At 40.5% G+C, this 21801-nt stretch overlaps 1 protein-coding gene across 7 annotated transcripts in view; it reads left to right on the forward strand.

Moving 5' to 3' along the window:
- The window catches only part of tpk1 (thiamin pyrophosphokinase 1), a 382918-nt gene that overhangs the window by 304029 nt on the left and 57088 nt on the right, over window positions 1-21801 (forward strand). Inside the window, exon 11 of one of the 7 annotated variants that reach the window (XM_072253605.1) lies at window positions 6288-6377. The exons of the other annotated variants lie outside the window; for them this stretch is intronic. Within the exon in view, the coding sequence (XP_072109706.1) occupies window positions 6288-6370 (83 nt within the window). The 3' untranslated portion in view covers window positions 6371-6377. Of the gene's footprint in view, window positions 1-6287; window positions 6378-21801 lie in introns of those variants that run through there. 7 annotated transcript variants of the gene reach the window in all.

Genomic DNA, 21801 nt, shown 5'->3' on the forward strand with positions numbered 1-21801 from the left:
ATCATGCCACCATAAAAGTTCACCAGATCGATTCTGGGCTTGGTGACTTTGTTAAATGAGGAATATTTAATGAACTGAGCTTGTACTCTCTTGAGTTTGGAAGAAGGTGAGGTGATAGATCTGAGAGACAAAATTCATACAGTACTCTGCAGAGTAGATGCGATTGACCTAGTCCCTTGCTGGGCTGTCTAGACCAGGAGTCAGCATCTCAAAATAAGTGTCAACTTCTCAGGACCGAGATGAGAGTTCACTCAAAGGGCCATGGATCTCTGAATTTCTCTACCCAAATGGTTATGAAGACTCAGTCACAAATGACATTTGAAATAAAGAAGGCACAAGATGGCTGGCTGGAAAGAAAGCAGATGAGGAATACAAACATCACTGAGTATACTTCGCCATTGAAAAGCACCTTCTCTATGGAATTAATGAACACATATGCATTTGGTCCACAGTAGCATGCAACCAACATACTACAGTAATCGATGTATGTGCCCAGTTCCCAATAAGCTTTGGATGAGGCTAAGGAAGGCTTCTCTGAAAGCTTATTTGAGAAAAGTGCTGGTCTGCATCCAAGAAACAAACTGATCCTCAACTTCAGCACCATGGTGGTGGGAAAAGTTGCAAGCTTCTGGCAAGGCAGGATCAGCAAGAAGGGGCGTAGAAGACAAAATGCAGTGAAATCGTTCTTCTAACAATATAAGGTAGGGAACCGTCATGTCATATTGACATCTTGTTTCATCAGAGTTACAAGCAAAGGCCACCACAATGCAGCAGGCACCGAAACCTGTTTGAATGCATGATCACCTAAGCAAGGAACGATAAGAATGTCCATGTCACCAGCACTGTGACTATTGGACTGAACTCCATCTATTATCTCCACTAACGTACCACATAAACACCAGCATCAATAGAAATGTTGCCACATGAATATTAATGTCAAAAACCCTACAAAAATAACTCTTCTTAGATCACATATCATAGCCAACCTATTCACATCCAGCAAATATGTGCCCACTACCAGCAATCTGCCTCGAATTCCACCAAAATTGGCATCTTTGGGATTGGTTTGATGAGAGTTAACTATTGGAGTTACAGCATGCCTCAAAGGAAAGTGACAGCTTCTTAGCACCTGAAGGCTAACCTCTAGCAGAAATCTAATAGCCAAGCTTTAGGGTGCAATGGTATCTCAGCTGGAGTTGTAAAATCCAACAATAAGGAGTTTCAGTTACAAATCCACAATCTCATCAGGAGGATCTTGGAGACGCTGTTAGTGTGACCATTTTCAAAAAAGAAGACACATTAACCACGATGGCCATGTGCTGTCTACCACAGGGAAAGTCATCAGCAAGAGTTCTCCTCAATCATCTCCTCCCATTGGCTGAAGAGCTTCTCTCAGAAACACTATGGATTCTGGCCATCCAAGAGACACAGTGGACACTATGTTCAGCATGTGACAAATTCAAAGAAAATACAGTAAGTCCTATCAATTATAACATGCTTTGACCTCACAAAAACTTTTGTCTGCAACAGTTGGAGGCTGTAGAGAAGTGTCCTCAACTCAACAATGACTGCAAAACCTTCCAAATTATTGTAGAAACCTATCTGTTTTGCTAATGTCCATTAGGAAGAGAGAGGATGGAAATGTTTTATTCTTACTCATTATGGCCGCATTTTAACTCAGGGGCGGCAAACCTATGGCACGTGTGCCCAAGATAGCACACGAAAGTATTTGTTGGTACGCAGCATGCAGTGATGTCCTTCAATTCTTTAAACACCACCCATAATAAAAAAAATATATAATGATCATCTTTACTGCCAAATGAAGCAGTGAATGATTTTCTTACAACCCATGAGCAGAGAGATTTTTTCACAGGAATAATCTCATGCTGGCTTGGTGCCAACAAGACAGATATGAGAACATGTGACATTGGAAGATACATTTTGAAATCCTTGCAGACCTGGTGTACAAATAATTATTTGGATGGCAAATGGTTGGGCCAGTTGGCTTTGGTTCGCTCTGCTTATATTTTTTTTCTTCTATTGTTTGTGAATGAACATTGAATATTCAGCAATAATAACAGTAAATGCTATATATAGTTTAGCACCTCCATGAATATTTTTTGCAATAAATATATTTTATTTATTTTAGTAAAACTATGTTATTTACCAGTGAGATATTTTAAAATTGTGGTTACCTTTTTCAACATGTTCAGAATGTCTGATACACCAGCAAAGAAACAAAAATGGTCAGATGATGGGAGAGCAGCAGAAATTTTCAAGTGAAAGATTCGGCATGATTGAGAAAGGCGATAAAGCATTATGCATCTTATATTCCAATATAGTAGTGTGCAGGATTTCCTCCGTAAAGCAGCATAAATGGTTCTGTGATAGAAGTAAGCTGGAATACTTTTACTGCTAGTTTGAGGTTTCAGAGATTATAGCTCAATGTGGAAATCCAATCAGTGATGGGGGAATATGTGAAAAAAATCATGGCGAGAGTGTGCTCCTTTCTTTTTTGATGAATTTCTAGAAAAAAATATTCAGAACATTACGGATTTGCCAATGAGCAGAAACACTGTAAAATTAATATGGGAACAAACAGAGCAGAACCACTAATAAAAAATATCAGTGCATGTAAATTCCTTTCCATTTGTCTTGATGACAGGAGTGCTGTTACATCATCTAGGCTACCCATTATCGTACAATTTGGTAGGGGTGATGAAATATATGAACAACTGGTTAACTTGGTAACGTTACTTGGAACACACCACAGGGGTTGAAATGTGTCAGGCAGTAGTAAAAGCATTGTCTTTCAAAACCAGTTTCTGCGACAACTCAAACACGAGGAAATCTGCAGATGCTGGAATTTCAAGCAACACACACAAAAAGTGCTGGTGAACACAGCAGGCCAGGCAGCATTTTTTGACATTTCGGCCCGAAACGTCGACTGTACCTCTTCCTATAGATGCTGCCTGGCCTGCAGAGTTCACCAGCATTTTTTGTGAGTGTTCTGAGACAACTGATAGTGCACCCAACATGATTGCGAAAGAGGCAGGTTTTGACATCTACTGATAGACTTCCATTGTATAGTACATGAGGAAACTTTGTGCACAAAAGTTTGTCTTAAGGGAACTTGAAGAAGTGAAGAAAACTGTAACCAAAGTAATTAATTTTATTTTGGGGCTTGCTTTGTAAAAAAGCCTGTTTCAGAATTTTCTGAGTGAAGCAAATGCACTGTATACTGGACTACTCGTATGCAATAATATTCGTTGGCTCAGTAAAAGTTCTGTCCTTAAAAACAATTGTCATATGTTTGGATGAAATTCATCTCTTTTTGATGAATGAAAAATGTTCTTGTCAAGAACTGTATGATGTATGCCTTTGTAGACCGATTTTTTTGTAGATTCCTCCTCACATTTAAGTGACTTTAACACCAATTTACAGAGATCTGGCAAAAAACACGATATTATAATATAAAAGCCTTTGAAATAAAACTGGGAGTATTTAAATTAATGCCAAAAATGGCACGTTTAAATATTTCCCAAACTTTAAAAAAATACGATATTGAAATTTCTGAAAAGACAGGTATTTGGAGCCTTCTAGTGCAAAGCAGTTAAGGATAAACGGTAACTACTGGTGTTACCAGTAACATCTAAATCCCAAAAAGTGGATGAGAAGTAAAGTTCTACTACCTACAAAAATTCATTTCCATCGGAAATTTGCTTCATGATTGCCTGCAAGATATGAACAAAATGAGAAGTTCACAGAAGAGCTGTTTTCAGTGAAGAGCAGTGTAACACAGCACTGTACAATTACCCCATTGTTTATCCCAGTCTTTCTCAACCCGGTAAAAAAGCAGAGTCATGGAGCTGTACAGCCCTTGAGACCTCAACGTTCATGACAATCTTTTTACCCATCTGCTCAAGTGTCATTTGTCTGTCCTACATGTGCATCTTTTAATGTCTTGCATATGTAATGACACCAAGAGAGTTTTAGTGCAAGGAATAACTTTCATAAGTTCATTGCATCAGATTTACTATAACCTCAAAGACAATGATCTGAAAAGAGGAGATTCACAAAGCAGCTTCAGATAATCTAAATGATAAAGGCATACTTTTATCGTTTAGGGCTGAAATCCATCATTGTAAGCAATTAGTAATGCTTTTATTAAAGCTGTTAGTTAAATCTAGAAAGGTGATATATTAGGAATGGGACTTTAGTACAGGTCGACCTTCTATAATCCGGCACCATTGGGACCTGAGGAGTGCCGGATTAGTGAAAATGCTGAATTACAGAAGGATCACATTAAGCAATAACTAACCGCCTCATCATACCTTTCAAATATCAAAGGATTCAAAGGTTCTTTTAAGAGACTTTTAGATTGGTACATGGAGCTTAGTAAAATAGAGGACTATAGGTAAGCCTCGTAAGTTCTAAGGTAGGGACATGTTCAGCACGACTTTGTGGGCCGAAGAGCCTGTATTGTGTTGTTGGTTTTCTATGTTTCTATGTTCATTTAATGTCAGAGAAATGTATACAATATACATCCTGAAATGCTTTTTCTTCGCAAACATCTACGAAAACAGAGAGGTGCCCCAAAGAATGAACGACAGTTAAATGTTAGAACCTCTAAGACCCCCCGTCCCCTCCCTCCCACGTATAAACGGCAGCAAGCAACAATCCCCCTCTCCCCACCAGCAAAAAATAAAGCGCACCCACTACCAGCACTCAAGTGAGAGCTAAGCGATAGCAAAAACACGGACTTGCAGTTACCCCAAAGACTACATTGCACTCGCAGTTACTGAGATAATCCTCATTAGCTTCTTTTCCTCCACTGAGTAATATGCTTAAATTCAGTGGGTCGCCACGTCTGATCTGAGGTCGTAGGCAGAAGAGAACGGAGCGCCAGTCGGGCGACGCCGGAGGGCAGTGTGCGACTGCCGGCAGGCAGGCGAGAAGGCGGACTGACCCAGCGCACGCCAGCTCCCCTGCCGCTGGCGGGTGAGACAGGCAGGTGCCGGTTGGCTGCGCCTCACACAAATGATATTACTAAATGCAGGAAAACAAGCAGGAATCACCTGTCTGTGCTTACAAGAGCGCGCCAACACGTGAACAGATCTAGTGCGACCAAAACAATGCACAGCAGATTGGTACGGTGGCCCAGAAAATTTGAAATTACAGTTGCGCGGAAAATTTGAAATCAGTGCGGATTATCGAAGGAACTGGATTACAGGTAGTCAGATTAGTGAAGGTCGACCTGTATTATATAACACTTCACTGGTTTTCTCCATTGTAATTTTTTTGTCAACGCCTAAATGTATACATTATTATTATTTGCTAAAAATTGATCCAAAGCACAATTCAAGGTTGAATTATTCTTAAAGAATCAATTTTACAGATTTTCTTGGGAAACTTTCTATGTTAAAAAGTATTGGTAGAGTTGATGGGCAGGTGAGAAAGAATTAGTTACCAAGAAATAAATGGGGAAATAGGGCTGGTGGTATTGCTTTGAGAGCTTGAATAGACTTGATGAGCCAAGCAGCCTCCTTATAAATATCTCACCTTAACCCTCTTATTGACTTGTTCCACCACTTTTAATAAGCAGTGGACAATCTCCTGTTCCTCCACACTCTCCAGTGTCCTTCTTCCATTTATCCTGTCGTCTTGTTGCAGATCCCCAAATGCATTACCTCACATTCTCTGGATTTGATTCCTTTTGCAAATGTTCTGCCCAGTTGACCAGAACACTAATGTCACCCTGTAGTCTAAAGTTTCCTCATTAGTGGCATTCTCGCGAATGGTTTCTGTATCATCCATGGACTTCTTGATCATGCCTCCTGGATTCAAGTCTAAATCATCTATATACATTAAGAAAAAAAAAAACAGGCACCAAATCCTAAACCCTAACAATTCACTTTCCAGTTATTGCCCTCAACTTGCTGCCATCCTGCCAGTTTACGATCCTATTTGCTACTCTCTCGAGATTTCATATACCTTTACTTTCTGACTGTTGAATGAACTTTGTCACAAGCTTTCCTGAAAATTTGGTAGAGTATGGTCTACGTAATCTCCCTTTGTCCCTCATGATCATTGACATGAGCTTTCTTTATTAAGTTCAGAGCTGAATGCCCCAATTAAACTTGGCTATTCTAGACATTTATCGTTACTATACCTTAGAAATGATTCCAATAATATTGCTTAGTGCAGAAGCTAATCTAACTGCCTAGTATTTTACTTGAATTATCCTTATTTGATATTGCAGTGTTAACCATTTTCCAATCTCTTAGCATCTCTCTTGTCGCCAGGAAGGATTCGAAATGATGGCAAGACCTTTTCTCCTTTTAACAGCATGGGCTTGCTATATATCTGAACTGGGTCTGATTATTTATATACTTTCAAAGGTAAGAGACCCCTTGCTCTATGTTTAACCCATCCAACATTTTTAACTTTTCCTCTCTAACTTCTATCATCTCCCTCTTTTGACAGAGGCAGAACATTCATGAAGGATTTTTATCATATCTTCTACACATGTACAGTATATAAGCTGTCTTTGTGTTCCCTAATATATAACATGCTTTCTTCAGCTATTCCGCTGCTCATTATTTACATATAAATTTACCATTGCTGCCTCTCATTAAGGGATATTTCACTGATAGCTGTCACAATTCCAGACGTCTTCAACTCATCTACCTTATTCAATATACTCTAGCATATACCTCATACACAGTTTAGTACAGCCAGCCTTTGTTCTTCCTGCATGTCACATTTTATCCCTTATGAATGCTCACTTATATTTTCAGTCCCTGAATACTGAGGTGCAATCATCTGACCTGTACAGATCGCAGCTTCCCTGGAACTATTTCCAGTGCCCAGGTATCAAATGGCCTCCTGCCTGCAGTATTACCACCCACATGTACATGTACATTTATCCTGCTGTACTCACTGCCATGTCATAGCTGGGGTAATCCATCACTGACTTTCTTTCCTATCTCCTTAAAGCCTATCTCAGCCTACAACAATACAGACCTCCAATGCCCTTAGATAGCTGTCAGAGAAAGGGAGAAGTACAAGCTGGAGATGTAAGTTTGTGGTAGGAATGAAAGACAGTGGTTTTGAAGGTACAAGACTACAGATACTGAAACCTGGACCAACATACAAAGAGCTGGAGGACCCCAGCAGGTCACGGAGCATCTGTGGAAGGAAATAGACAATTGATATTCTGGGTTAAGACCCTTCAGCTGGACTATACATTTTAGTGGTTTAGGTGTTGCCAGTGTTCATTTTGTAGGAACCTGTTGCCATGAAGTACTTTGTCAGAAAGTATTCTGACAGTTTGAGGAGAGGTGTGGATGAAGCACATCTAGGTATTGTAAGTGTTTTTGTGAAAACGGAACAATCTTCAGTCATGACTATTGCCTTGAAATGGAAGGTGCAGACAGAGAAATAGGTCATGTGACTCTTCAAACCTACTCCAGTATTCGAGGAAATCATGACTGATCTGACCTTGTTCTCAACTCTTCTTTCCTGTCCTGTATTCATAATGTTGAGAGACATGATTTAGTTCCCAATATTTTTATCATGTACTGGACATGTTCATAATGATAGTAATTGTTTTAATTTCCTCACATTTGTCATTTTTTTTATACTGTCATTGAGGTGCTTTTCATTCCTTGCACCATAAAGATGCTAAATCTTTCTTCAAATTCTCTGCTACTTTCCTATTTGCTGGTATTAATTCACTAGTCTTTTATCCTCTAATGAGCCAGTGTTTAGTTTTAGTCACTTCCTTTGCAGTAGAGCTACTAGGATTTGATGTTTCAATCCCTATGGTAAGTTGGCACTCTCGATGTTGGCAGTGGGCTTGGAGTGGTGACAAGGAGGGAGGGTAGGTACGTCATCGGAGTCATCAGGTGGGCACCCTCCTTCTTTGACGTTTCGTTGATAAGCCCACGATGTCTCCAGAGGGCTCAACGGTGCTACCTGGTGTCCCAGATACACACCCCTCAGTTCCATACCCTCCTGTCTTCATCTTGCAGCCCAGTTGTTGTCTTTCCTTTTAATTCAAATCCAATTGCTGCTTTCTTCTGCTGCATTTGACAAGGAATTGATTGTTTGTTGGAGGGAGCAACCCCTCACCCCCATCTTCCTCAGTAGACTGGTTGTAGATGTGGCAACGAATCCCCTGCATCCCACTCCTACAGGGAAAATCTTGGTCTTCCAGCCTTCTGGGCAGCTTCAGTTGCCAGTTCAGAGTACTTGGTCTTTTTCCTCTCATAAGCTTCTTCGACACCATCTTCCCATGGGACTGTCAATTTCACAACATATGCCAACTTGGCTGTTGTGGACTACAAGACCATGTCTGGCCGGTGTGTTATAGCCGCAGTGTCTGGGGGAAACAAGCTTTTTTTCCAAGTCCACGTCCATTTTCCAATCCCGAGCAACCTGCAGAATGCTTACATCTTTTGATATTATATGGTGCTCTGGAGGTTGGCCTGCTGGTACAAATCGTGTGATGTGGACATTTCCTGCCGATGTTTGTGGGAGAGCATTTGTGGTGATTCGCCTCTGTTCCAAGACTGATGCCAGCTGTCTGAGAACTTGATTATGCCGCCAAGTGTACCGCCCCTGGGTGAGGCTCGTGGTGCATCTGTTAAAATGTGCCTTAGTGATCCAGGTGCTTGACAAAGAAAGCAAGCGGGGTCTTCTCCCCACCACTGGTTCAGGTTCTGGGATGTGGGTAGGAGATCATAAGTGGCTCTGATGATAAAACTTAGCCGAGGTCCCTCCATCTCCCAGATGTCACGCCAGCTAAGTTTCCTCTTTTCCAGGCTCTCCCAATTAGTCCATTGGCCCTGCTTGGCCATTGAGATGGCCCTGGCATTTCGCTCTGCCTCCTCCTGTCTTCTCAACTTCTCCAGCACAAGCCGTCTCTTCTGCACTGATGTTGCCTTGTGCCACTGAGGAGCTTTTGGGACAAGCCCGAGCCCAGCTCTCCCATGTGGTGTCGCAGAAACTCTTAGTGCCTTGTTTTATACTCCTTGCTAGTTTAATCTCAGGACGTACTTTTTCCCCCTCATTACCAACTTTCTAAATCCACTTCACTGGCTTCTAAAATTTGCCTAATCTTCTAGCCCACCCCTAATCATATATACGTTTTTTTTTCGTGTAATAACATCTTTATCAAGAGCAACACACACAAAATGCTGGAGGAACTCGGTAGGTTAGGTAGCATTTATGAACATGAATAAATAGTCAAAGTTTCAGGTAAAGGCCCTTCGTCAGGACTCATCTGTGATCCATCTGTATCTACTTTATAGTCCTGGACGATCGTCTTCTTTGGGTATTTTCATTACTTAATCAAATGTATTGTTGTTGAGAATTTTGAATATTTCCTTGAATATCCACCCATTCAACACTCAAAATGAATAGGAAATTATATCTTGCTGTGCTCATGACTGGACTAAAGCAACTTATTTTAAATCCTCGGTATGCTAGACTGGATCTAAAATAAGTTGTTTCCTTTATTGGATTAACAAAGATCTGTTTCAAGAAGGTGGCCTTGAATTTATCCTCAGGACTACTTTTGACAGTTTGATTTGTCTAACAATTACAAAGATTAAAGTTGTTGTGATTATTGAAGTACCTATCTTACAATTCACCATTTTTAATATGTACTGAGAGGCCACTTTATTAGGCACACCTGGATGCTAATGCAAATACCTAGTCATCCGATCGTGTAGCAGCAACTCAATGCAAAAAAAACATGCATACAGACATGGTCAAGAAGTTCATTTGTTGTTCAGACCAAATATCAAAATGAGAAGGAAATGTTTTCTAAGTGACTGGATCGCACTGGAGCCCCTCCTCCACCTATTTTCCTTCACATCCACCTCCATCAATTGCTAAACCTACCTGGTCCTCAGCTGGTCCAATTTCTGAAGAACATCCCATCCCACAAATAGTTAGCAATAACACTTAAGATCCTGAGGAATACCTTTAGAATCTTAGCTTGCCAGTGAGGGTAAATTTGTATTTTTAAAGCTTACATCTTTTTTTCTCTCATTTCCTCTCCCTTCCATAGGTTGATATCTTTCAATTTGCTGTTAGCCAGCTGTTTTGCAGCGTGAGATGGGTGGGGAAGGATCAGAGGAAGCACAGACCTATCTTGTTTTGATTTGGCGTCTACCCACATTCAGCATGGCTTCTTGGATTGTGACAAGGAGTAAGAGCCCAACTGATCTTTACATCCTCACCCGACTTAGTACCTTACGGCAAATCCAATTTTATCCTTACCCATAACTGCCTTAAAACACAATGAGTTGTGATCTCTATTCCCAAAATGTTCACCGACTATTGACCCTGTCACTTGGCCAAACTAGTTTCTCAAAACCAGGTCTGGCCTGTTTTCTCCTCTAGTTGGACTCTTCACTTACTGTGTTAAGAACCCCTCTTGGAACCACTGAACAATTCTCACACTATCTAAGCATCTTGTATTAAGGAAGTTCCAAGCTGTACAAGAGAAATTAGATACTCCCACCATGATTACCCTGTTGTTTGTGTGCCTTTTCATAATTTGTCTACATATCTATTCCTCCACCTCTCAGTAGCTACTGGGGGCCCTGGAGTATAATTCCATCATCATAATTGCACCTTTCTTACTTCTGAGCTCCACTCAAATTGCCTCTATGTACGAGCCCTACAGTGTGTCCTCTCTGAGTACTGCCATTTCAGTAGAGCAACCCCTTCACCTCTTTCACCCACTCTATCATGCATAAAACATTGAACTGCCAACCTGACCTCGTGCAATGCACCAACATTGTAGTTCCATGAACTGATCCAAGGTTCTACCTTCATCCTTCTTTCCCATAGTACTCCTAGCATTGAAATAAACATTTCAGCCAACAGTCCCACGTCTTTCTTACCCCAACCCTTGTTGTCTTTACTTTAGTTTTACTTGTCATTTCCATTCCCTTGCCCTCAGCTCTGCCACCTGTTTCTGTGGTTTCCATCTCCTGCCACTCTAGATTAAATCTTCCTGAACAGCAACAGCAAACCCCCCCGTCAGGATCTTCTCCAGTTGAGATGCAGATCATATTGTTTGGACAAGTCCCACCTGCCCTGTAAAAAAGCCCAATGATCCACAAATCTCCCCCTCCTCTGCCAGCTCTCCCTTCTACACCAGTTCCTAAGACACAAGTTAAACTGTGCTGTATAGCTATTTCTCACCTCACTAGCATATGGCACATGTAAGAATCCAGAGATTTCAGCCCTCAAAGTCATGCTTTTTAACTTTCTACCTGAAATCCTTTTGCACGACCTCATCCCTGCTGTTATTGAGGGTGAATGGCCACAGGGTAACCCTGGAGTGTCTGCCTTCTCCCCTTATTTCTCTGAGTGATCACCCATTTTTCTGTAGCTTGCACCTGAGGTGTGACCACCTCCTAAACTTTCATCTATAATATCCTCAGTCTTCTGGCTGATCCTGAGTATATCTATCTTCACCCCCAATTCCTTTACCTAGTCTGTTGGGTGCTGCACAGATGCAGTCATCAGGGAGGCAGCGAGGTTTCCTGACATCTTGCAAGAGGAGCATTCCATTGCCCTGACTCCCATTTTGTCTACACTGTCAAAATTCACAGATTAACAGGAAAATAAAAACCTTACCTGTCCTTAACTGCTGTTTAGCATTGCCTCCCGACGAAGCTTCTTGAGTCAAAGCTTCAGCTCCCACTCCCTTAATAGCTGCTCCAAAATGGCTGCAGAGCTTTGCCTGGCCTTTCTTTTATTGGTTGAATTGCCACAAAATTAGCCAGTCAGAAACTGTGGCACTGCTGTGTTGTTGCAATGATAGTCCAGTTGACCAACTGTCTTGCATTATGATTCGTCTTTCAGCGTCCTAGCAAGGTAGAAAGGAGAGTCTTCTGCACTGTACCATTTCATTGCCCGTAAAGAAGACAGCCAGGGTAGTGCTATTAATTCAGCCACATTTTGGTGAAAATAGCTGAAAAATAAGAATATACTGATGTAATGAGGAATCCTGAAAATCTCGTAGGAGAGTTCAGTTTTCAAGTACGAAGCTGTAAAGCACAGGAACAGACCTTAGGCCCAACTCATCAATGTCAACCTTTTTGCCCATCTACACTATCCTTCTGTACTTTGCCCATCTAGATGGCACCTAAATGCCTCTTAAACCTCACAATTTTATCTGATTCCATCACCTCTCTATGTAAAGAAACCTACCCCTCAGATTACCCCTAATTTTTCTTTTAAAATACCTTCCTCACACCTTAAACCTAAGCCCTCTTGTTTTTGATTCCCCACCATGAGGAAATAGTTTGAATATGCAATACTTATGTTACATAACATAATACTTCTGTGATAGTTCCGTAATATATTATGAAGCAATATGTAATACTTATCCATTATTTGGAGGATTTAGACACAGACCTGTAACTTAACGAAAACCAAACTAACAGCATAATTACTTTAAAAATAGTTGGTACCAGACACCCAAGGCACTAAAAGAAATGGTACCAGATCATGAAATATACACTAATATCCTTATGGTGCACAAAAGTATTATTTTAGAAATGAAAATGGCAATTTATACAAATTGTCATGATGCCAGCACTAAGATATTTCAAAAGAGAAATCTAATGGGCTACGTCTTTTTTGTTTCAAACCCACACTTTATTTTTAGAGGCAGGTTATGTACAGTGTGTTCCTGGATGCATATGGAATAGTTCAATTAAACAGTTTTAAAACCTCACTTCAAAAGAGAAGACACTGAAAGTCGTGTAGAAAGTGATAGGAGAGCATGGGTTGCAGAGCTGAGTGGAATAACTGGTGCTCTGTATTTTAATAATGTGTTTTGTGACTTACAATATGGTACATTGGTGCATTCATGCACATTGAACTATGGCATCTAATAATTTGATGTTCTATTATGGTGCACTGGTAGAATTATAGAATTTTATAGCTCACACCCATATGGCACTGTCAGTCTAATTATGTGCTTTCACAAGGTTTTTGTGACATGGATTTCACATTACAAACGTCTTGGAGACCTATGTAATAAAAATGGCATTTAACTTAATAACTTTAAAGCAGTACACTTGCTTTTAAAACTACATTGCAAGTTGGTTTGAATTTCCAATTGTTTTTTCTCAGTTTATCAGTGTTGGAGAGCTAAGGTGACAGTTTGTATTTAATTTCTCAAAACTGCCTACTAACTGCCATGTAATTTTGAGACTGATAGTCATATTGTTTTATTCAAGCCAATGACAGGCCAGATAGAGCTACATTCCACACCACAGAGGTTGATACCAATTAAATTTAACATTTCATGAAAGTTGAGCGGGGTTCCATCTCCAAATTCTAACCAGTGATCCTGTTGTAGAATACATTGTTATCCTTGGAGAATGGAGGATGTGTTTGCTTTTGGAATGGAGAAGACTTAGAAACCCAAAATTAATTTCAGTCTTCCCAGTTTATCATCAAATATGAGTGACAGATTTAACAGTGAGGGTTCACCCATAATGGATGACTGCTGAACAGTGTTTGCCTTCAGGAATTGAAGAAACTGATGCAAACCAAAGCTGAGTCAAAAATGGCAAGTGGTTAAGAATTTTTGGGCTGATCATACAGCTCCCTACACCACCATTTATTTTTTACATTGCTTGTATTCAAAACTAACTTCACAAAATGTTTTACTTAAGTACATTTAAAAACTTTGAACATCACTTTGCTTCCTGAGCTTCCAAATCTCTCCCCATGACTAACTAATGGTTTCATTATAATTTAGTTAATGATATGTTGTCAGCCTTTGAATTATTCCTCTTTTGCATTGTTATCGGTACAGTATATATAAATGTTTCTTGGATTTAGTACGCATAAATTTGGAGTAAGCTCATTTATTCAACTATTTACTGTTAATAATAATCCAACCATAATATAACTTAACTGAAGCTGTACAGTTTAATTTATACTTTGAGCTGTAGTTTGAGTGATCTTTCATTACATTAGAATTGAATTTCCAATCTTGTTGATTGTTGGCAAATATAATTAACTGGAAAATAAATGTTTAATTGCTAGGTAATTGGTCAATATCCATCGTTCTCCCACTGTTATCCATCTTGGTTTAGCATCATATATTCAAAAGTTGGCTTGTTAAAGAGAGCATTACACCAACCATATTGAGTTTTATCTCATAAAATTTTTATTTCAATTTGGAAACATAATTTTCACAGGCAAAATTAAAAATTGCATTTGAAGATGATATTCTATTTTTAACTCATGGGTATGTACAAAAGTGCTGAGCAGATATTAGTCCGTCATGATCAAATGGAACCGCAGCAATGGGTGGTTCATGTATTCATCCGGTGATTCCAGTTAAAGAAGGTCGATCAGTGTTTTGAATTGCTATTGCACTGTGGCAGACTGAAAATTATAACTAAATATTAAAAAGTAAGACAAGCATGTTTTTCAAAATTCCTGCTGCATCAGCTTTGTTGGCCATAAGGCAACAGCAATGACGTTCATTTACATATATAGCCCCATTCAAAGCATCCCAAGACACATTGTCAGTGAGAGGAGTTATCAGATAAAATGTGACAGCAAACATCTGGAGAATGGTATCCTAAGGAAGGAAGAGAGGACTAGAGAGGGAATTAAAAGCTTACATAGTCAAGGGCACAGACATCAAAATAAGAGGTAATTTAATTCTGCAGATGCTAGAACTCTGCAATTAAACAAAAAGCAAAATTATTGGAACTACTTAGCAGATCAGGGCAGTCTGGATAGAGAGGGAAATAGAATTAATTTTTCAAATCTCTGACCTTTCATCGAAGGAAGAAAAAGTTAGGGAAAAAGGAAGATTTAAATCACAGAGAATGGGAGAAGAACAGAGAGAAGAAGAGGGAAATTTTGTGATTGCATGGAGACAAGGGGAAATTGTTGTAAACACAAAATACTCTGCAGATGCTGGGGTCAAAGCAACATGCACAACACGCTGAAGAAACTCAGCAGGTCTGGCAGCATCCGTGGAAACGAACAGTCAACATTTCGGTCAAGACCCTTCGTCAGGACTGAAGAGGGAAGGGGCAGAGGCCCTATAAAGAAGGTGGGGGGAGGGTGGGAAGGAGAAGGCTGGTAGGTGCCAGGTGAAAAACCAGTAAGGGGAAAGATCAAGGGGTGGGGGAGGGGAAGCAGGGAGGTGATAGGCAGGAAAGGTGAAGAAGGAATAGGGGAAAACACAATGGGTAGTAGAAGGAGGCGGAACCATAAGGGAGGTAACAGGCAGCTGGGGGAGGGGGCAGAGTGAAACTGGGATGGGGGACGGAGGGGGAAGGAATTACTGGAAGTTGGAGGATTCAATGTTCATGCCAAGGGGCTGGAGACTACCCAGGGATGTGTGGATCAGGGAGTCGCAGAGGGAACAATCCCTGCGGAAAGCGGAAAGGGAAAGATGTGCTTCGTGGTGGGGTCCTGTTGAAGGTGGTGGAAGTTGCGGAGGATAATGTGCTGGATCCGGAGGCTGGTGGGGTGGTAGGTGAGGTCAAGGGGAACTCTGTCCCTGTTGTGGTGACAGGAGGATGGAGTGAGGGCCGAAGTGCGGGAAATGGAGGAGATGCGGGTGAGGGCATCATTGATGACGTCAGAAGGGAAACCATGATCCTTAAAGAAAGAGGATATTTGAGATGTCCTGGAACGGAAAGCCTCATCCTGGGAGCAGATGCGGCAGAGACGGAGGAACTGGAAATAGGGAATAGCATTTTTGCATGTGGCAGGGTGGGAAGAGGTATAGTCTAGGTAGTTATGAGAGTCAGTGGGGTTATAGAAGATGTCAGTGGACAGTCTGTCTCCAGAGATGGAGACTGAGAGATCGAGAAAGGGGAGAGATGTGTCCAAGATAGACCAAGTGAATTTGAGGACTGGGTGGAAGTTAGGAGCAAAGTCGATGAAATTGACGAGCTCAGCATGGGTGGAGGAAGCAGCACCAATATACTCGTCAATATAGCAAAGGAAAAGTTGGGGAGCAGTACCAGTATAGGTTTGGAGCATAGACTGTTCCACATAACCAACAAAGAGGCAGGCATAGCTGGGACCCATGCGAGTGCCCATAGCCACACCCTTGGTCTGAAGAAAGTGGGAAGAGCCAAAAGAGAAGTTATTGTGTGAAATTGTTGCTTGTTCAAAAAGAGTGGTGAAGGTTTGAGGAGGTGTAAATGATAGATGCAAATGAAACCTAAAATTATGACAGGAGAGGAAGTAAAACTGAATGTTGGAAATGCAAGGAAAACTTAATTTGTTTGCCTTATACATGTTTTCCTAATGCTTTATATTGTCTATTCCAGAGTCTTAAGTATAAAACTTAAATGAACTTGCTAATTAGTTTACATAAAATTCTTTGCTTGGCTGACATACTTAAATTCAACAGGCATAGTATTACAGCCAGTATAGCTGCTGCTTATCAGTTTCAATGACCCAGGTTCATCCTGAGCACCTCCCCGCCCCCCTCCCCCGTGTTCTCTGTGTGGAGTTTGCATGTTCTGGTTTTAACTGCATGGATCTCACATTTCCCAAAGTCATGTAGGTTAGTAAGCTAATTGGCCACTGGAAATTGTCCCTACTATATGGAGTATGGGAGGAGATGATGAGAATGGAGGAGAATAAATTGTGATGAATGTAAATGAGTGCTTGCTAATCAGTGAAGACTCAGTGGCCGGAAAGGCTTTTTACTGTTTGACTTTCTGACTCACAGCTCAGGACCAAAAATATTTTGGCAAAAGTTTTACTCTTACCAACTTTCTCCTTTAAATCATTGACTGCAGGGTGCCAGATTGATTTGAAACTTTGCCTTTTAGCTAGTTATAATGCAGTGATCTAATTAAAAACAATTTGACTCAGAACCCAATTAAAACAAATTCCTATCTTTGATGCAAATGTAATTTTCTATTGTAGATTTAAACGTGGTTCTAATGGCAAGTTATTTTCATTGGAAAATGGAAAATGAATGTGTAATAGTATAGACAAAAGGAAAGTATTGGGTGTTTGCAATCTTTTGGAGATTAGTTGTTTAGAATTTTTGTTCAAACCTTGAGAAGTTCTAATGAACTGGTGTTTATCATTTATTATAGATGGAATAACAGTGGCTAGCCATGAAGTGCCAGGCATTAATTCATTCAGGCAGTGTTGAAAACATTAGATGTAAGAGTGTAACTCAAGTGATTTATGAACACTACCAGAAGTCTTTGACTGATTTCCTTGCTATATTCCCAGGTAGTCTATTATGATGATCTATCAGTTCTACATTTTGTTTTCCTTTAAGACTGATTTCAACCCAGCCCCTCTTCTCCCTTTCCTATTTTCTCTTCCGAAATGACTTTATTTCTGAGAAAAGGTTCAGCGACAACACAGGAATACTCATTCCAAATAGCTGGTCTGCCTATGTGACCATGTGCATTTGATCACTCTTTTGCTAAGCATATAAATAAATTTGCACCAATGTCCCCCATCATGCTGTGTAACCCTGCAGACATGCTAAATTGAATAGACTCGGAACAGTTCTGATGGCCCAAAGTGTTCACGAGAGCGTAGCAGTTAGCGTGACGCTGTTGCATCTCGGGGCATCGGAGTTCAATTCCGACGTCAGCTGTAAGGAGTCTGTGCATCCTCCCCATGGAATGTGATCTGAAGAAATGGCTATGAGCACCAAAAATTGTACACCAGTTGGTCGCTACCTGCCTTCAATTTATCACTCACTGCTTAATTGTCTCCATTGCTGTGTTTGGATCAAGCCTTTTCTACGTTTCCTGACGGTACCTCCTAGTAAGGAAGGGTCTTTTGATCGTCTCTGCAGGAGTTTCTCATGGTAGTGTCCTTAACCCTTCAGCTGTTTCATCAATGATTCCATCATAAGATCTGAAATGGCAGTGTTTGCTTTATCATCAGTAAACATTGCAGTTCCTTTAGAAATGAGGCAGTGCGTGTTGCATGCTGTAAAATCTGGACAACATTCAGCCACAGACTGAAAATGGTAATAACATTCTCAACGCAAAATCGACAGTGACCACACAATGGCAATGTCCTCACTGAGTCTATCAGGACAGCAAGAGCAGGCTTGCCATCTGCAGGTTCATTTCCAAGTCACACCCCATCCTGACTTAGACGTGTATTGACAATCGTTATCACTAGGTCTAGATTTTGGAGCTCCTCATCAAACAGCATCAGCTCAGGAAGGATCTTCACCACCTTCTCAAGAATAGTTAGAGATGCTGGCCTTGCCAGGAATGCCCAAATCCCAAATAACAAACTTTAAAAATATATATAATTTTAATAAAAATTAAAGATGACCTTGATAAAGAATAATATTGGTGTTACCAGATAAGTTGCCTGTTTACTTTCCCAACATTATTATTCCAAGAAATGAAATGTTTTATTTTTGTTACATTTGCATTTTTGCATTCATCAATATGCAAGGCTGTTTTTACTGGAGAATAAAGAGTATTACTGGCAATGTGGGTCTCACTTGTCATGGACACTTCATGAACAGAAACAGAGCAAAGCTACATTTATTTTGCTCCAGTTACTGAGAAGATTCCATCTTTTCCTTCCTTCCTTCAGTGTTATATTGAGAGAACAAATTCCGGACATGATCTCAAACAATTTCTCTCTCCTTCAAACAGTTCAAGTTACTGAAACAGCAATGAACAATCCTTCTACATCTGAGTGGGTCGGTATTCCTGACACTCCACCCGGGACTTGCATGACTGACAGTAGTGAAAAATGAGAGGAAGCTACCGATACGATGAAGCCCTGAACACCGCCAGAGACGGAGGACCTTCATTGCTGCCTGAAACGCCAGCAGATAACAGGCAGTAAATCAAGCATTATAAAACAAAAACAGCAGATGCTGGAAATCTGGAAAAAAATGCTGACAAATCACAGTTTATGAAATCTCACAGACCTGAAGTAGCATAACTGCACCTTATGCTTAGTTTTTAAACAGCATAATCCAAATTACATATTAACATTCAACCCTTACGTTAGCTTTCCTAGTAGCCTTTAAAGTGGTTTCTCCACAACAATCCTGATAACCAAAGAATACTGCCACCACCACCGTGATCACAAAGGGTGTTTCTGTCGATATGCATATAGTACCATTGAGGTTATGTTTCTGGTCTATGAATGTAAAAGCTTGGTCTTAAAAGGAATACAGGGAGAAGGCAGGAGTTTGGAGCAAAGAGGAAAAATGGATCAGCCGTGATGAAATGGTGGAGCAGACTGATGGGCCAAATGGCCTAATTCTGTTCCTATATCTTATGGTTTATGGTCTTATAAATAATCCAGATAAAATAAGTACTAATCCTCCTATGACATTTTGAAAGTGCAAACTTACTTTCAAAGCATCAGGACTTAAAAATCTTGTGACTGCAGCTGTCGGAGACTTTTAAACCCTGAACTGGTTAGCGAATGCTCTTTATGGAAGGAAAGGTCTATCCTTAATGAAACTGGATTAGATGTGACTTCAGTTGCACACTCACACTCATGAGGCTAACCCTGGACTGTCTTTTGCAATTTCATGGTTACATGTACAATGGCTCAAGAAGCTGACCTTTCTCAGAGAAATGCCAGCTTTGGCAATATTTCTGAAAATAAATTTCAAAAATGTTTGGTCGAGGACAGAAAATTTCTGAGACTCAATCACAGCTCACTGGTTGTAGATAGCTGAGAACTAAAGCCTGAATTGTAATGAGCAGTAAAACATTAGCTGAACACCATATGAGGCTTTCACCTTTCATTCTATCATAAGCTTAATTTCCGCAAAAAAAGCAAGTCATGACTTGTTAACTTCAGTATCAAAAAGCACTGATGAGGTATGTTTGAGAATCTACATGAAAAGCCTAAGTAAGACATTTTTTAACCACACATTCTATCAAGGTCAATATCAGTAACTGTGGCTGGCATCAGATATTTTAACCTCCATGACCTTGGTGTTCCTTTGTAGCCTTGCATTAAGTAAATCACAGCAGGGGTTCTGCTCACTACATAAACAAGAATAGCACAGGTGCTGGAAAATTCAAACAAAGCCAGAAGTGCTACATGTCCTGAAGAAGTCAGGCACCATCTATAGAATAAAAAATAATACTTCAGTTCAGTAACCCTGCATCAGAACTGGGAAATATTAGGGATGTAACAAGATTTAAGACACGGAAAGAACAAATTGAAAGGTCTCTGATGAGGTTGAATAAAGAAGAAGAAGAATTCATCTCAATTTTCCTACTCACTCGCTTAGCCAGAATTTGTAGCACTCCATCCTGGTGGGTTTAACCCCAACATTGTTGTTAAACCTGCTGACCAAGGTGACGCTGAACTGTGTAGTTCAATATCACAGTTGTACTCTCAACTCCCAGTCTGAGCCCCTACACTACACCTGAGGTGATGGGTATCCGTACGAGAAACAGCACTTCTTCTTTTGGGGAATTCAGCATTTAAACACATTTTAGGGATTCAACATTGGCATAAACTATTCCAGTTTAAGCTTCTTCGATTCCCATTCATGCCTCGCCTGTATTAACATTTTGTTTCATTTTGCCTTACCCCAATTTAGTCTGTTAATTTTCACTGCATTCTCCCCATTTAGAAACTATCCATTTTGTTCTTCCCTTTTCTCTGTTTCTGCTTCTTGAAACTTGTAATATATCAACATTTTTCCAGCTCTGTTAAAAAGTTAGCAATATGATACTGTAACCCTTTTTCTTACGGCAGGTACTTCTATCCTGATGAGTATTAATAAAGTGTCAGCTATAGATTATTTGGTCAGAGTCCTGCTTGCAGTCAGAATGTAGTGGGTTCAAATATCACTTTAGAAAATAGCACTATCTCAACCAGCTCTTCAGGGCAGGATTGGAGGAATCATGCCTTATGTTCATTTATTGTGGAATAAAAAGTGAAAGCTTTATGTTTAAAAAAAATGACATTCTCAGTAGAACAAGATTCTGAAAATGCTGGAAATCTTAAGCAACACACACAAAATGTTGAAGGAATTCAGCAAGTCAGCCAGCATCTATGGGCAGGGGGGAACATTCAATGTTTCGGGGTGAAACCCTTCATCAGGACTAGAAAGGAAGAAGGCAAGAGCCTGAACAAGAAGGTGGGGGAGGAGAGAAGCTGACAGGTAGTAGGTGAGACCAGGTGAAAGGGAAGATGGTTAGGTGGGGGAGGGAGATGAAGAATCTGAGAGGGAATACGTAGAAGAGGTAAAGGGCTGAAGAAGAAGGAAACTAATAGGAGAGGCCGTAGAAGAAAGGAAGAGAGGAGGGGAGCCAGGGAGAAGTGATGGGCATGGAGGAAAGGAGAAGCACTGGTGGCGCCAGAGATTTTTTCTTGCTGGTGCTACAGTGGGGCTGAATTATTCAGTGATGGTGCTGAGGGATATACTGTATGGTAATATGCATTCGCAAGGCCAGGCGTGTGGCGTTCAAAAGTCAGTTTCAAGCATTATGTGCCTACTGTAAATGCCTCTATTGATTCACAAGCAACAGCAATTGATAAATAGAATATAGAAGTGAACTGTGACAGTGTCAACAGCATCGGAGACAACCGGGGCTACACAGAGCATAAACAAACAAACCAACAGAGCATCCGACCCCCAGCACACAACGTGAATCACGCACCAATCCCGCAATCAGCGTCAAATGTGTGCTTTTCAACTGAAAAACACAACACTAACCCACAATGTCCACTGTTATTCTCAATACATAGACAGACAATGTCAAAAGAAACACCATTATTAAAGTC

The sequence above is a fragment of the Mobula birostris genome, chromosome 3, assembly GCF_030028105.1.
Source record: "Mobula birostris isolate sMobBir1 chromosome 3, sMobBir1.hap1, whole genome shotgun sequence".
NCBI classification, from domain to species: Eukaryota; Metazoa; Chordata; class Chondrichthyes; order Myliobatiformes; family Myliobatidae; genus Mobula; species Mobula birostris.